Here is a 15197-nt window from a genome sequence, read left to right on the forward strand (position 1 = left end):
TGAAAATTAGATATTTATAGGATGAGATATTTGTGGTGATGTTAAATTGTTAATTTTGTTTTATATTTTATATTATATATTATTTATTATTAATGTTTAGAGTTCGAACTTCTATATGGTTGAATGATAAAATTTTGTTTATGTTGTCGTCCGAGCTTTTTAAACATATTAACTAGTCTGATCAATGAACCTGTAGAGCTGTTGATTCTTCGTTTGATTCATATTTATTCATATATATCTATCTCATATAAATTAAAACTTATGTCGTATAACACACGTTACAAAAAAAACAAAATAAATGTATAATCATGTAACAAGAAACTCCTTGAACCAAATATAATTTTCTTTACTCGAAAGTTGAATAACAAACCCATATAATTCTCAACAAAGAACATAACAAACAAATTCAATAAATACACCATATGCACAAATACTAACAAATTACAAAACTTAGTACACAATCAACAAATTCACACCATCTAATGTCCATATACCACTATATTCCTCGCAGAAATTGGTCTCATTGTTAAATCAATAGGTTCGTTCTCAATCTCATTGTCACTTCCATTAATACCTGTAGTCTTCTCTGATGGCGTATGCCCCTCGTGTTCGTGTTCATCTTCAGACTCGGATTCAATCTCCCGGGTTTCGTCACATTTCATTCCAAGTTTTGAACCGTCAGGGCTGGAATCGGGCACCTTTCTTACTCGAGAATCAGGACTACCGGGATTATCATAACCAAAAGATCTTGACCGAGAAAGCTCCACTGCCGCTCTAGCAGCGGCTGCTGCATAGGCTGCTGACTCAAAAGCAGCCTGTGCAGCATCTTCGACATCCTTGTATTTCTTTTTACCTTTTACGGATTCCGTAAAACTCAAAACTTCATCCAAATCATCACCCAAATCACTCGATTTCTTCTCGATCCCACCATTTGTCGATTCACCCTCCACCTACAATCACAAGCAATTAATATAATTACAATCGAGATCAAAATTCGGTAATTTTGATAAAATATGATATTATTACCTCTTTAATAACCGGAGCCGAATCTTCGAGTTTCAAAACTATGTCATTTTCAGTAGCGATTTCTTGTAGCATCTTCATTCGGGCCTCCAAGCCCGATTGTTTCGATGACAATTTTTGTATCATCTAACACCATTATAAGATACATTTAATAAAATTTTCAACTCTAAAAAGTCAAAGTTAAAAACACACAAAATTATCAATGATCATGTTCTTTTCTTACCCTTAAATTAACTCCACAATTATTCCTTAACTCAATAGCACCATTAGCAAAATCCTTACCGTAACGAGCGGTTATAATCGCTCGAATCTCTTGAAGCTCCGGGAACTCCCCGCATCTCGGAGCCGCAAATAGCAAGCTCGATACAGCTTCTCTTAGTTCATCTGGGCATTCCCTAAATTGTAAATATCCAAAAATGTTAAATTACATATGAAAAAAAAAATGATAATAATTTTTATAATTAAAATGCTAAAATAACATAAAAAGTAAATACCTTTGTTTTTCTATAAGATTGGACATTTGCATAAGTAGATGACAGTATCCATCCACCATTACAAACACATCCAACATGTTCTGATCCTTGATCACTTGATCAACCTATCACACACCGGATGTTAAATATTATATCATACATAATTAAAGCTGTGTATGAAATCGAAAAAATCACAAACCGAAACTTATGATTCAGTTTTGGTTTTGCATGTTACAAAAACCGAACTGAATGTATAGATTTTAATTTTTTATACTTTAAGTGATTTCTAAGAGTTCAAAAAATATGTAACTCAAAAATTTTAGCCAAAATGTTTAATACTTTAATAAACATCAGTTATTAGTTATTAATTAACAAAATGACTTGGGCCCAAAATAATTAGGCCTAAAAATTCCAAACTCAATGATAAAACCAACAAACCGTGTTTAAAATTTTAAAAATTGAAGTTTCAATTATTGGTTGGTTTATAGCCCAAAACCGACCAAACGGGACCATGCACGCCCCTAGACATAATATATTAGCTAGAGTTTATTGTAATTATCCGCTAATCATATAATCTATCAGACATAATATATTAGTTAGAGTTACAATGAGGGAGTGGTACCCGAAGGAGAGCGTGTTCGTGGTGATTTAGTTTGAGGAGTTGGATGATGTCTGCCCGGGCCAGGGCGAGGCGAGCTTGGCGCTCGTTTTTAAGGATGGTGAGGCGGGTGACAGCTAGATTAACGGTGGCTTTGAATTTGGTGGCTTTGAACTTCCGGCCAAGAAGTGCATCCAGCTTCCTTCCCATTTTGTTTTGTTAGTTTGAAAAGGAAGATGATGAACTTCAAAGTTCAAAGGGAAGAAGCCTTCAAGAAATAATAAATAGCATGAGAGACACGGCCTTGTGACTTTTTATAGAGAAAATTCCATTATGTTTATTTGTGTACAATTAAACCATTATTTTTGTAATAATAAGAATATAAAATAATGATATTAACAATAATAATACTAATTATTATTATTATTATTATTATTAAAGAAAATGATGTTTACTCATTGATTATTGGTCTTTATATTTTTCTTTTTCTTATGTTACCAAGTCATGATCATACTGCATTAATGACCAGACACATTTTTATCAATTATAATAATAATAATAGTAGTAGTAACAATTAGGTGTGTTGGTTTTTATTAATCCTAACTATCATTTTTTGGTCGATGCCGGTCCCAACTAACTAATTAGTTGATAACAGTCCCACCTTTTATTATATTTGTTTCCAACGGTCCGCAACTAACAGAACGCTAACGTCGTTAGTGGCAGCCGGGAAAATATTTTTGGCCAGAAAACTCACAAACTCAACATTTTCGTCTTAAACATCTTTGTAGCCTTAGATCGAACCTTTAGGAACCTTTTTTCTAGTAAACCCCCCTAGAGGTCGCTGAAACTCTAGAACCATCGTCAGAATCAGTTTGTGGTGCTCAAGTGGTGGCGGTTGGTTGGTTGGTGGTGTTCAGGTTGAGTTTTCCGGCAAAAAATGTGACTTTTTCGACGAAAAGCGTTTTTTCGATGACCTGCAAGTAACGCTGTAGCTGAACGATGTCGAAAGGTCAATCAAAAACATTTATAAATTACCTTTACTAGCTATGGCAAGTAAGGTGTCGAATCTACAGGGAATCAGTGGAAAGTGTCAATCAAGTTTAGTGTTTTTAATTAATTATACTAGAGTGGACAAACGATGTCAAACGGTTTGAATATTGATTTGGTTGTAAAACAATTTGAGAAAACAGTGACAACACTTCAGGTTCGGGATATAATAAACTGATTGACAATAATTTATACCAATTGGAAAATCACATAGACACGATTCGTTTATTAGAATAGATAAATGATTACTAGACACAATAGTTTGGTTATGATGATTCACAGAACTTAATCTGAAGAATTGACACAACTGAATACGGTCTACCTAATTACCAGGTCATTAATACGAAACTTAGCATCTATCAATGATTATGGTAAATGGTTCAATGGCGATAAGAACTTAAACCTAAATGTTGATGAACACAAACCAAATAATTGATGATAAACGAAAGTCCCAAAAACACAATTGTTTACTCAGTTACAATAAACATGTAGATTCAATCAACCAAAAGATTAATCAAAACTAAATCCCAATACATGTAATGTTCATAAAAATAATCAGTTCATATGCAAATCCTACACCTAAAATGGTTACAAGTGGTTTAGTCTTGCCTCTTCATCATGATTAGCTCGATTATGGATTGGAAGGATGAAACCATGGATGATTTGGTGATTGAGAGGCATTAAGATGGTGAAGAATGGCCCCAAAATCACCCAAATATGTTAGGGTATGAAGCATTGCCGTCCTAGGGTTGAACCGGGCTTAAATATAAAGAAAATACCAAAAAATCGTGTTTTTCCGCCTAGTCGACCATAGCCTACGGTCTCCCCACCGTAAGCTACGGTGGGGACCGTAGCCTACGGTCCAAGCTTACTACCTTACGGTGATTGCCCCCTAGCACTGTTTTGCCCATAACTTCTTCGTTATAGCTCCGTTTTATGCACCATTTTCGGCCACGTCTTCGTCTTCAAATTCTCTATCATTCCATGCAATAAAATCTTCATTTTCATTTCATCTCATATGTTCCAATTTAGCTCCTTTAAGCCCCTGTAAGCTCCACTCACCTGTAAACGTAAAACAACTCAAAGTAATTGTGTCCAAGACATATAAACACATAAAATACACGTTATAACTTACTTAACACACATTATTTCACCCACACATCAGTAGCGATGTTATGATTCTGCTAGTCTTGGAACGTTGAGAACATATACATTAAAAGATGAGACCGTTAGCAGCCAATTCCTTAGTTGGGATTAATAAAACCAACACACCTAATAATAATAACAACAACCACCACAAATCACTGAAATACTCATAGTATCCTCTTAGTAACTTGCTAACTTATGAGATCAAGTAAATTATAGTTTGTTTTAAAACATGTGGCTTTAAAAGGTGATTGTAGTAAAGCAATGTAAGAATTACGAGAGCAATTGTACAACTCATTGAAAATTCTATTTTTATTTTATATATGTAGTAATTAGTACGGCCGTCGAATTTTATAGTACAAGTTTCATTATAAATTTCAGTCATAAACGACTCTAAGTTGATAAGTCGCAATAAAATTTTAAAAATCTTACTATATGAAGAGGTAGGTCCCAGCAGAGCCCAGTTGGACCCGCAAGACTCACCTCAAACAGGGACGTCTGCGCAGAAACCAACTGGATCCGCAGGACCAACCATGCTGAGAGACGTGACGTCCTTACGCGCAGTACGCAAGCTGGTCCCGCAGGAAATGCCTCCCAATGGTGAAGGACTCCGCCTGTCCCCGCAGCCTCGGATACAAGCCATTAGGGAAGGCCACCCCGCGCAGCAAGGCTACACGCACAAGGCACTTAGCTCTCAACCACAGTGTCACCTGAAGGAATGAGCGAAGCCGGGAACAATCCCGCACAAGGGCGGGAGGGGGAATACTCCCGCCCAAATAAGCCAGTCCGTACGATACGGGAAGATCTTCTGTACTGTACCTGACGAGGTATGGGAAAAAGATCTGACTAAAGATACGACAGCTTATGGACAACAGTATGGCGAGCAGCATGCTCCTACACTGTATGTCACTATTGGCCGCTGCCTACTCACCAACTCCTGTCATACCACGTGCGTAGCCGGCAGTTGGTGGAAAAGGAATAGTATACAGCAGGTCTGGTCACTATCAGCCGCTACCTACCCACCAACTACCAGCAGGGCACGTGCGTAGGCTACTGTTGGTGGAACAGGAACACTGTTGCAGCCGGCCATACCTCCTTGGAAACCTACCTTCGGCTATAAATACCACAAATGGTATGATCATCATATCTTATCTCATATCATCATATTATACCTGATATCTGCTCTAGCAATCTCTTAATATACTTTTATATTTAAAGAGCAATCTAGTCTGATTCTCATGCCGGAGGGTGGTCACAAGGAGGAACCCCCCCTTCTCAGTGACGAGCTCACGGTGTCTGTTTTGCAGGTTATCAGAAGAACCATCTTCCAAGGGTCTAACCCCTCGTGGGAAACAGCTGTCCAACCCCCAGGTTATCCGTAATCTGCCCGGGGTCTGGTTAGTGTTTCTTCATTGGCGCCATCCGTGGGACCAAGCTAGAACTTCATTTTTCTTCAGTTTTTTCAAACTTCTACAAAGATGGTTAGAGAAATTCCGGTAACCACAACCCCTGCTACTGGGGGGAGTACCGGTAACACAGTTTTTACAAACACTACCCCGGTTACCCAAGCCGGGGCAAGTGAAGTAAATTTTACGAACACTACCCCAGTTACTCATGCTGGGGCAAGTGCAGTAAATGAACGACTACTGGGATCCACTGATACCCAGGTTGAGAAACGAAGACTCCCCCGCCAAACTCTCGATGAAGTCAAGGCATGGGCGGAGGCACGACAAAAGGAATTCCAGGCTGAGTTGAACGAACGCTTGCGTTCCGTACAACAGGCTGACGAATTCGAATACTGGGAGGATGACTCGGAGGAATCCGACTCCGACGCGAACCCTCGCCATAGGGCAAAAGGGAAGCGTAAGGAAATGGAATCCCAACCGAAAAGGCATTTTGGACAAGCCTTCAAACCAAAAAGCACAGGTGGGAGTCCACGAGACTTCTCCAAAACGTTCAGACCAAACGTTGCAAATGCAGGAACGTCCAAGTTTGCAAGGGACATTGCGGAAGCAATCGCCCCAAAGAGTGCCAAACAAATGCCTAACATAGGCACATATGACGGTTTATCTGATCCAGACGATCATTTGAACAGGTTCATAGCGGGGGCAACCGTCAGCAATTGGACGGAACCCACGTGGTGCTACATGTTCCAAATGACGCTTGTTGGGGCTGCTAGAGCTTGGTTTGATCGTCTACCGGTCAACCACATCTACGACTGGGCAGACTTCCAGCAGAAGTTTAGCCAACACTTCAGCCAGCAACGGAAGTATACCGAGGAGCAATGGACAATCCTTAAATGCATACGAGAAGATGATGAATCTCTGCCAAACTTCATCACTCGCTTCAACTCAAAGAAGCTAAGTTTGGGCAATATCAGCGAAGATCTTGTTCGCGCGGCCTTCATCCAGGGCGCGCATGACCCAGAGCTCATCCGCACCCTAACGGGTAAAGATGGCATGCCATCCACATGGGATGCCATCATGACAGCAGCAAAACGCTATGCGGAAACGGAGAAACAATTGGGTAGAGATCTCCCACAGAGCACAAACCTCTACACTCAGAAGACAAGAGAAGACAACGTCCTCACCGCCCGACTAAATAAAAAGCGGAAGCTAGGCATTTGGCAGTCAAGGGTAAACTTTGACACCTCATCCGGCTTGCAACATCGATTGGGCGGAAGGGATAATGTACAGCCGCACCGAAACTCCAGGTGGACGCCACTCACCAAAAGCGTCACTGAGATATTCGCCACTGAAGAGCTCCCATGGCCAAAGCCTCCAATAATCCGACATCGTCACGATACTGATCGAAGCAAATACTGTGACTTTCACAAGACAAAGGGCCACAACACTGAAGAATGCATAGATGTAAAAGACATGGTCGAAGCATTTGTCAGAGATGGGACGCTCGCGCACCTCGTGGCGCAATAAAGGCTGAGCAGGCGGGTGCGTGTAGAACCCCAGCTGGGGAAAACACGAATAAAAATTCCAGCTTCAATATCGAGACTACATGCTGCGTAAAGAACGAGATCCCGAACCAGGTGCGTATCGGCTCGATGGCGCTCCCATCCCAACAACATGGAAGGGAGCTCATTTACACAGTTTGCATGTAAATCAATTCCAATTTGTAAAGAAAAGGCCAAGAGCCACTTCTAATGGAAATGATTCTCTTTAGAACATCGAAGCTGATGATTTTACATTTATACTTTTCTGAACATTGGTAACGGCATTCACATTACGTGAAGTCGTTGCGTGGGAAGGCGGTCCTACCCGCACAAACCCAATAACGTGACAAACCTTCACGCAGGTCAGTTGAAGGGGAAGAGTTCAATTATCCCATTAAATGAAAGTGCCGGTCTATCCGCATGAATCATGAAAGGAAACTGAACACTAACCTATTGACAACCGCGCGTCGAACGGTTCAAAACAATTCTTAAAAGGATGAGGAAAACCTACACGCAGGTCAGATATGGGTAAAGTTTTGCCATCCTACTAAGTGCAAGTGACGGTTCTACCCGCACAATCACGAAAGAGGAAGCAAAACTTCACACCTATTATCAACCACGTTCAAAGGTTAACTTATCCTCAAAGGATGAGGAAAACCTACACGCAGGTCAGATATGGGTAAAGTTTTGCCATCCTACTAAGTGCAAGTGACGGTTCTACCCGCACAATCACGAAAGAGGAAGCAAAACTTCACACCTATTATCAACCACGTTCAAAAGGTTAACTTATCCTCAAAGGATGAGGAAAACCTACACGCAGGTCAGATATGGGTAAAGTTTTGCCATCCTACTAAGTGCAAGTGACGGTTCTACCCGCACAATCACGAAAGAGGAAGCAAAACTTCACACCTATTATCAACCACGTTCAAAGGTTAACTTATCCTCAAAGGATGAGGAAAACCTACACGCAGGTCAGATATGGGTAAAGTTTTGTCATCCTACTAAGTGCAAGTGACGGTTTCTACCCGCACAATCACGAAAGAGGAAGCAAAACTTCACACCTATTATCAACCTCGTTCAAAGGTTCACTTATCCTCAAAAGATGAGGAAAACCTACACGCAGGTCAGATGAAGGTTAAAGTTTAGCCATCTAAGTGCAAGTGACGGTTCTACCCGCACAATCATGAAAGAGGAAGCAAAACTTTAACCCATTATCAACCACGTTCAACAGGTTAACTTATTCTACACTTGGAAAATTGCTAATTTAAACTAAGTATGCAAGTCATAAGTTTATAAAGCAAGAAACCCAAAGAAGGAAATAACAATCTTATACGCAAAAAGATTAATATTTCACAAACGGATTATTACAAGAATGGCCGGGTAACTACCCGCCTACGAAAAGAAAATAAATACATCTGTACAAGACTATCCTAGCAATGGGAAGGGATCTTCAAGATCAAGCTTCAGGGCCGCTTCCACTTGGACCCGCTCCATCAGAAGAACGGGGCGGTTCGAGGAAAGCTTTTAGGATAGCTAACCCATCATCAGCAGCAGCTACTTGGTTCACCTTCTCCACCACTGGATGCGGGAAGGCGGCGTATTGATTTACTGCTTGGTCATATATGGCTTCAGTATCAACATTGTACAAAGGGAAGTTGGAAGGCGGGAAGCCTTTCTCAACGAACCCTAGACCAAGCAGGAAGCCGGCCCGTTCCCCATCCTCGTGAGAAGCGTTGAGGGCTGCGCTCATAGCATCGTCGTAGGATGTCTCTGAGAAGACCCGCTGCACAACCTACAAAGGAAAATATACAAGTGACAAACACCTTTTCTATGTACAAAGGAAAGCGTGAAGACAAAGCTAAAATACCTGAGGCAACGCTTCTCGAAGAAGCCATTCCTTGGCAACCAGAGCTTCTTGAAGGGCGGCTTGAGCTTGGGTGCAGGCGCGTTCAGCTTCGCTTTTGTTAAGGTTGGCAAGTAGAACTTCCTTTGCAGCAGCCTCTTCAACGCCCTTAAGCTTCCGCTCGGTGTGATCAAGCACGCCCCTCTGGTCCAAGATCTCCTGGAGTTTCTTGGCATCTTCCATTGCCAAGGCATCATGAGCACGTTGGAGAGCCTCTAATTTGGCCTTGAGCTCCTCGTTCTCCACGCGTAAAGGCTCAGCAACGGCTTCAGCCTTGGTGGCCCTCTCGGTTGCGTTCCTCGCAGTCTCCTTAGCCAGCCGAAGCTGTTCGTTTACAGCTTGGGCAGCCTTGGAGCGGGCCTAGAGTCGCGCTTGAACCTCAACCTCGAGGGCCTTGAAGGCCTTCTCCTTCTCCGCAGCAGCTGCGGCCAACTTTTGGTTCTCCTCCCGAAGAGCTCGCGCTTGAGATACTTCCTTGGCGCGAGCTGCTTTCAACTTGTCGTTTTCACGACAAAGCAGCTCGACGCGCGGCTGCATCCGGGCCTGGAGAACCCGAAGCTCATTGGTTAGCCTACCCTCCAGGTAGCTAGCCATGGCTTCCCCCAACGCACCATGAGGAGCAGCGTGGCGAGCCCATTCCACGCACTCCACAGGGGTACGAAGGGTTGTTCCTCGGCGTATGTTCCATCGTGGAACATACACTTCATTGGAATCCGACACTGCAAAAAACAAAAAAGCAGTTAGGAAAAGATGATAAAAAATAATAATAATAATAATAATAATAATATATATATATATATATATAAGGGCCAAATGAACCCTACGCACCTGTAGGGTCTATAACAGGCCGATAGCCGCCGAACCCATCACCTGAACCCAAAGGAAATCCATCCAAAAGGTCAGGCAGATGGGAAGGTAGCAAAGATTGGCGAGTACTCCCATGCGTACCTGATGGGCCGGCCGTTGGTGCCGGTGGCGGGGGCATGGTGGCAGCCGCCGCAGTCGCTGCCAGCAGAATCCGCAGCAATAGTAACCGCCGGCTCGGTGAAGGATGTGGTAAAAATTGCACTCACGGCCGGCGGTGACGACAACTCAGCTGGAACAGTCGGCTCAGAGTGAGCAACTGAACCAGTGGGAGCAGGCGCAGGCGCCTGGGTCGACGCCTCAGGAAAGCTGACCAAGCCTACCGTCATCGGCGGAGAGGTACTCCTCTGCGCTCCACCCGGGAATGCGTCAACATCCACGCCTGCACAAAAAGATAAGTGTTAACAATAAATTTATGATGTTAAATCTACAAAAACAAGGATGTTTGTACTTATGGGTTTTCTTGAGCCTGAACGTACGGACAGGCGGGGACAAACCCGATGGAGCCGGTCTCTTGATGCCGGTCACCGTCGTCGTCAATGGATCTCCGGAGGTAACAGTCGTAGCCTCCGGAACAGTGGTCTTCTCACCACCGGGGTTCCCCGCCACCTCTTCACTATCTGACTCGGTGTCAGATAGGAGCACCGGATCAGCTGTGGAGGCCACCTTCTCCTTCCCTTTCCCGCCGGCAGCCTTCCTCTTCCGCACCAGCGGAGGACCATCTGCGGATTCCTCAAAAGAAGACAGGATGTAAGGAATTCCAGCAGCGGGTACAGCATTGAGGGGTTGAGGATAGAGTATCGCCTTACCTGGCCGCCGTTGGCTCAGGATCTCGTGGCCCAGCGGATAGACCTCCACAAACCGATCCGCCGTTTGCTCCAGGATGGGCAACTCGTTCTCGTCTAGAGCACGAGTGCCCACCCGCACGGGACCGTCAGCTTCCCGCGGGTACAGGAGCGACTCCAAATCGTTCCCCTCTGAAAGAAAATAAACAGTTAGAAGACAAACTCAAATCAGCAAGAAAGACAAGACATACCATAAGGAATAGAGTTCAAACCATATTCGAGAAGGATGGGAAACCGGGACGCATCCTTCCATACCCGGCTCATCCCCAGCATCACCATCCCGGACTCCGCAAACCGGTAAACCGGAGATTGGACCCGGGATATCTTCGCGAACCATTCCGCCTCTTGGTAACTGGAAGCGTGAAGGCTCGGAAGCGCTTGTCCCTTCTTAAACTTCATGGCAATAGGGATGGCGTGGGCAGAAATGTAGAAGAACTCCCGCTTCCACGATCGGAGACTGCGCTCGGTCACGCAGATCTTCAAACCCTTAATACGGGTTGTCAGGGTGTACCACCCCTGGATGCACCTCCAAGTATAGAAGGTCATCAGGCGGTCCACATAGGGCTCAATACCCAGAATCCGGCACACCCACTCGAAGTGCCGGATCTTGGCAATCGCCATCGGATGCACCTCAGTCAGGTGCACACCGTGCCTCTCCAAGACACGGTACATAAACTTTGTCAATGGGAACCTAAGATTCCCATAAACAAAGAATGCAGCATATACCCCGATCTTGCCACTGGGGGCATCGTACACAGTCTGGTGGGGTTCAGGAAACTCAGGCTCAAGAGACTCAAGCATGAATTTCCTGACGACATACTGGTACTGATCAACAGGTAGAGCACACTGGCACTCGCCAGCAGTACTCCTATCGTCGGCTACAGCTTCAGCATCATGGGAAGACATATTGCAGAGGAAGAAGAAATGATTTCGGAGGAATGCTCAACTGAATAAGGGAGTATTCACCAGAAATCGCCTTAGAGATGAAGAGAAGAAGTGAAAGTATGGATTACAAAGAACCCTCTCCCCCTTTATATAGTAATCGCAATTAATGCGGTGAATTTAATGCGGAGGAGAGAGAAATCGAAGGTGCAATGAAACTATGACACGTGGCAAAGAGCAAGCTGGAAACAGCTGTTGAAAGGACGTGTGCCAGTATTTTCGCGGCCACGGCCCGAAAAATCGCGCCCACGCGCCTGAAAAAGCGTCTGGAATGACCATATAATGTCACGTCACCATAACTTCCTGCATGTCCTGACACAGTCAGAAGAAACCGTCGCACGACGTTTCAGAGGTTTGGACTGTTCCTATCTTTCCACCAACCTTTCAAATTTCAAAAAAAATTCAAAATTTAAAAATATTAAAAAGTAAGCGGGAAAATACCCCTTACCTTGGCAAACAAGTAACCGTAAGACGGATGCGGGTACAGTGTAAAGGCAAAACCCTTCACGCACCTAGCACCCGCAGGGAATTGAAGCCAAGTAAAACCTTGGCAAACAAGTAACCGTAAGACGGATGCGGGTACAGTGTAAAGGCAAAACCCTTCACGCACCTAGCACCCGCAGGGAATTGAAGCCAAATATTCCTCGGCAACCAAGTAACTATAAAACGGATGCGGGTACAGTGTAAAGGCAAAACCATTCACATACTTAGCACCCGCAGGGAATTGACGCCAGGAATACCTTGGAAGTAAAGTAACTATAAGACGAGCGCTGGTACAGTGTCAAGGCAAAACCCTTCACATACCTAGCGCTCCGCTGGGAATTGAAACCAGGAAGGATCTTCTGGGCAATGCTTGCGGAAACGGAAATAACACCCCCGCATAGCGGGAACGTCGAGAACTACGTTGTTGGAAACTCCAGGATGGAATTGGTGGTTTTAACATAATTGATCACTATGTTCAAAACAACCAAAACCTCATGGAAAGTCTACACAAGTAGGACTCAACGCTCCTGACTTGCGAGGAGGTTACAGACCTACCCGCATCATACCCAAAGACCAAGCAGGAAACTCGGGAATTTCTGCAAGTGACAAGGACTTCCGCGGGAGGAATCCCCATGGAAAACCTTAAAACTAAACCCTCTTCAAAACCCTTTGTTTAAGTCCAAAAGTTCACCTCACTTTATTAAACACGCATGAGAAGAACATTGGACTGGGGGGACTTGAAGAGGTAGGTCCCAGCAGAGCCCAGTTGGACCCGCAAGACTCACCTCAAACAGGGACGTCTGCGCAGAAACCAACTGGATCCGCAGGACCAACCATGCTCAGAGACGTGACGTCCTTACGCGCAGTACGCAAGCTGGTCCCGCAGGAAATGCCTCCCAATGGTGAAGGACTCCGCCTGTCCCCGCAGCCTCGGATACAAGCCATTAGGGAAGGCCACCTGCGCAGCAAGGCTACACGCACAAGGCACTTAGCTCTCAACCACAGTGTCACCTGAAGGAATGAGCGAAGCCGGGAACAATCCCGCACAAGGGCGGGAGGGGGAATACTCCCGCCCAAATAAGCCAGTCCGTACGATACGGGAAGATCTTCTGTACTGTACCTGACGAGGTATGGGAAAAAGATCTGACTAAAGATACGACAGCTTATGGACAACAGTATGGCGAGCAGCATGCTCCTACACTGTATGTCACTATTGGCCGCTGCCTACTCACCAACTCCTGTCATACCACGTGCGTAGCCGGCAGTTGGTGGAAAAGGAATAGTATACAGCAGGTCTGGTCACTATCAGCCGCTACCTACCCACCAACTACCAGCAGGGCACGTGCGTAGGCTACTGTTGGTGGAACAGGAACACTGTTGCAGCCGGCCATACCTCCTTGGAAACCTACCTTCGGCTATAAATACCACAAATGGTATGATCATCATATCTTATCTCATATCATCATATTATACCTGATATCTGCTCTAGCAATCTCTTAATATACTTTTATATTTAAAGAGCAATCTAGTCTGATTCTCACGCCGGAGGGTGGTCACAAGGAGGAACCCCCCCCCTTCTCAGTGACGAGCTCACGGTGTCTGTTTTGCAGGTTATCAGAAGAACCATCTTCCAAGGGTCTAACCCCTCGTGGGAAACAGCTATCCAACCCCCAGGTTATCCGTAATCTGCCCGGGGTCTGGTTAGTGTTTCTTCACTATACTATTAAAGCAATATAGCTTTTTCACATGTCATTTAAATAGGTTATCCACATAGGATGTCAAGTATACAATGTCTATAAATAAATTATCCACCTAATAAACAATTTAATTTTAAATATTAACTCTTAAGTTGGAGAATGCTTCAAAATAAATGGTTATAATAACCATTTATTGAGTAACAAAGACAATTAATTGTCTTTATTGTTATTTTCTAAAATTTTGAGACTTTGTTATTTTATTTTTTTGAATTTTGAGAAATTATTTATGAACATTTGGACTTGGCGTATGTATGGATGTTTGGATTGAAATGGTGGTTTAAGTCACGAAGTTTGGATTTTATTGTTGTTTTATTAAACGGTTTAATCAAAATTATAATTGTTATATCTCATTGTTATATTCATATTTGTAGTGTTCTTTATGTTGTGTACTTATATGTTTTATAATTTCAATAAAAATAGTTTTTATAACACATAACTTATGTTACAACATCTACATATTTACGATTCATAGCTTACAACATATAATTTCAGTACATGATGAAGTTTTAATTAATATGTCATTTTTTATTTCATAGTATAAGTTAGAAAGATGTGGTATAGGTTAGAAATATGTTTTAAATTGCTATTTATTTATGTTTTTCTTTGTGTGTTGGATTTTTTAATTAAAACATCAATGTGATACCTTATATTAATAATGTTATATTATCTGCTGTTTACAATTCATTAAAATGTATAACACACACACATATATGTATATATATATATATAAAGTTTTATATATTTTCCCCCGTGTGTAACACGGGATTTAACCTAGTTTATAATAGGGAATTGGAAATTAAGGATTGGAATGAAAATTGCATGTGAAATCTTCAAATATGAACGTAAAGAGCATTAAATAATATTCCAATAGTAATAAGATATGGGAAAAATGATTGAAAACCAGTTAACCAAATGGGCAAAAATAAATAAATAAATGAAATTATGAGATTAGCTATGGTAATTCTAGAAAAATTAATATATCTCGATCCATACTAAATAAAATATCATTCTGATCTTAAAATGATGATCAAGCATCTTTATTTTCACGTTTACTCTTTTTTATTCTAACATTTATTTTGATCTTCTAAACAATACTTTTATACTGTAAATGTTGAATTATCGTCAAGTGACTTTCTTTGTTTCTATTTTCTAATTTGACAAATGAAGCA

The 15197-nt window shown here is 42.7% G+C and overlaps 1 protein-coding gene across 1 annotated transcript; it reads right to left on the reverse strand.

Moving 5' to 3' along the window:
* Positions 1-479: 479 nt before the first annotated feature.
* LOC143553475 (uncharacterized) lies at positions 480-2329 on the reverse strand. Its single transcript, XM_077043473.1, has 5 exons — positions 2119-2329; positions 1518-1621; positions 1247-1418; positions 1027-1149; positions 480-950 (listed from the first exon to the last, which is right to left on the reverse strand). Exons 1-5 carry the CDS (start codon positions 2302-2304, stop codon positions 480-482), a joined length of 1056 nt encoding a protein of 351 aa, XP_076899588.1. The 5' UTR covers positions 2305-2329.
* Positions 2330-15197: the final 12868 nt, after the last annotated feature.

The sequence above is a fragment of the Bidens hawaiensis genome, unplaced genomic scaffold, assembly GCF_021521415.1.
Source record: "Bidens hawaiensis isolate Kalapana, Puna unplaced genomic scaffold, B.hawaiensis_p1.1 tig00017249_1, whole genome shotgun sequence".
Taxonomy (NCBI): domain Eukaryota; kingdom Viridiplantae; phylum Streptophyta; class Magnoliopsida; order Asterales; family Asteraceae; genus Bidens; species Bidens hawaiensis.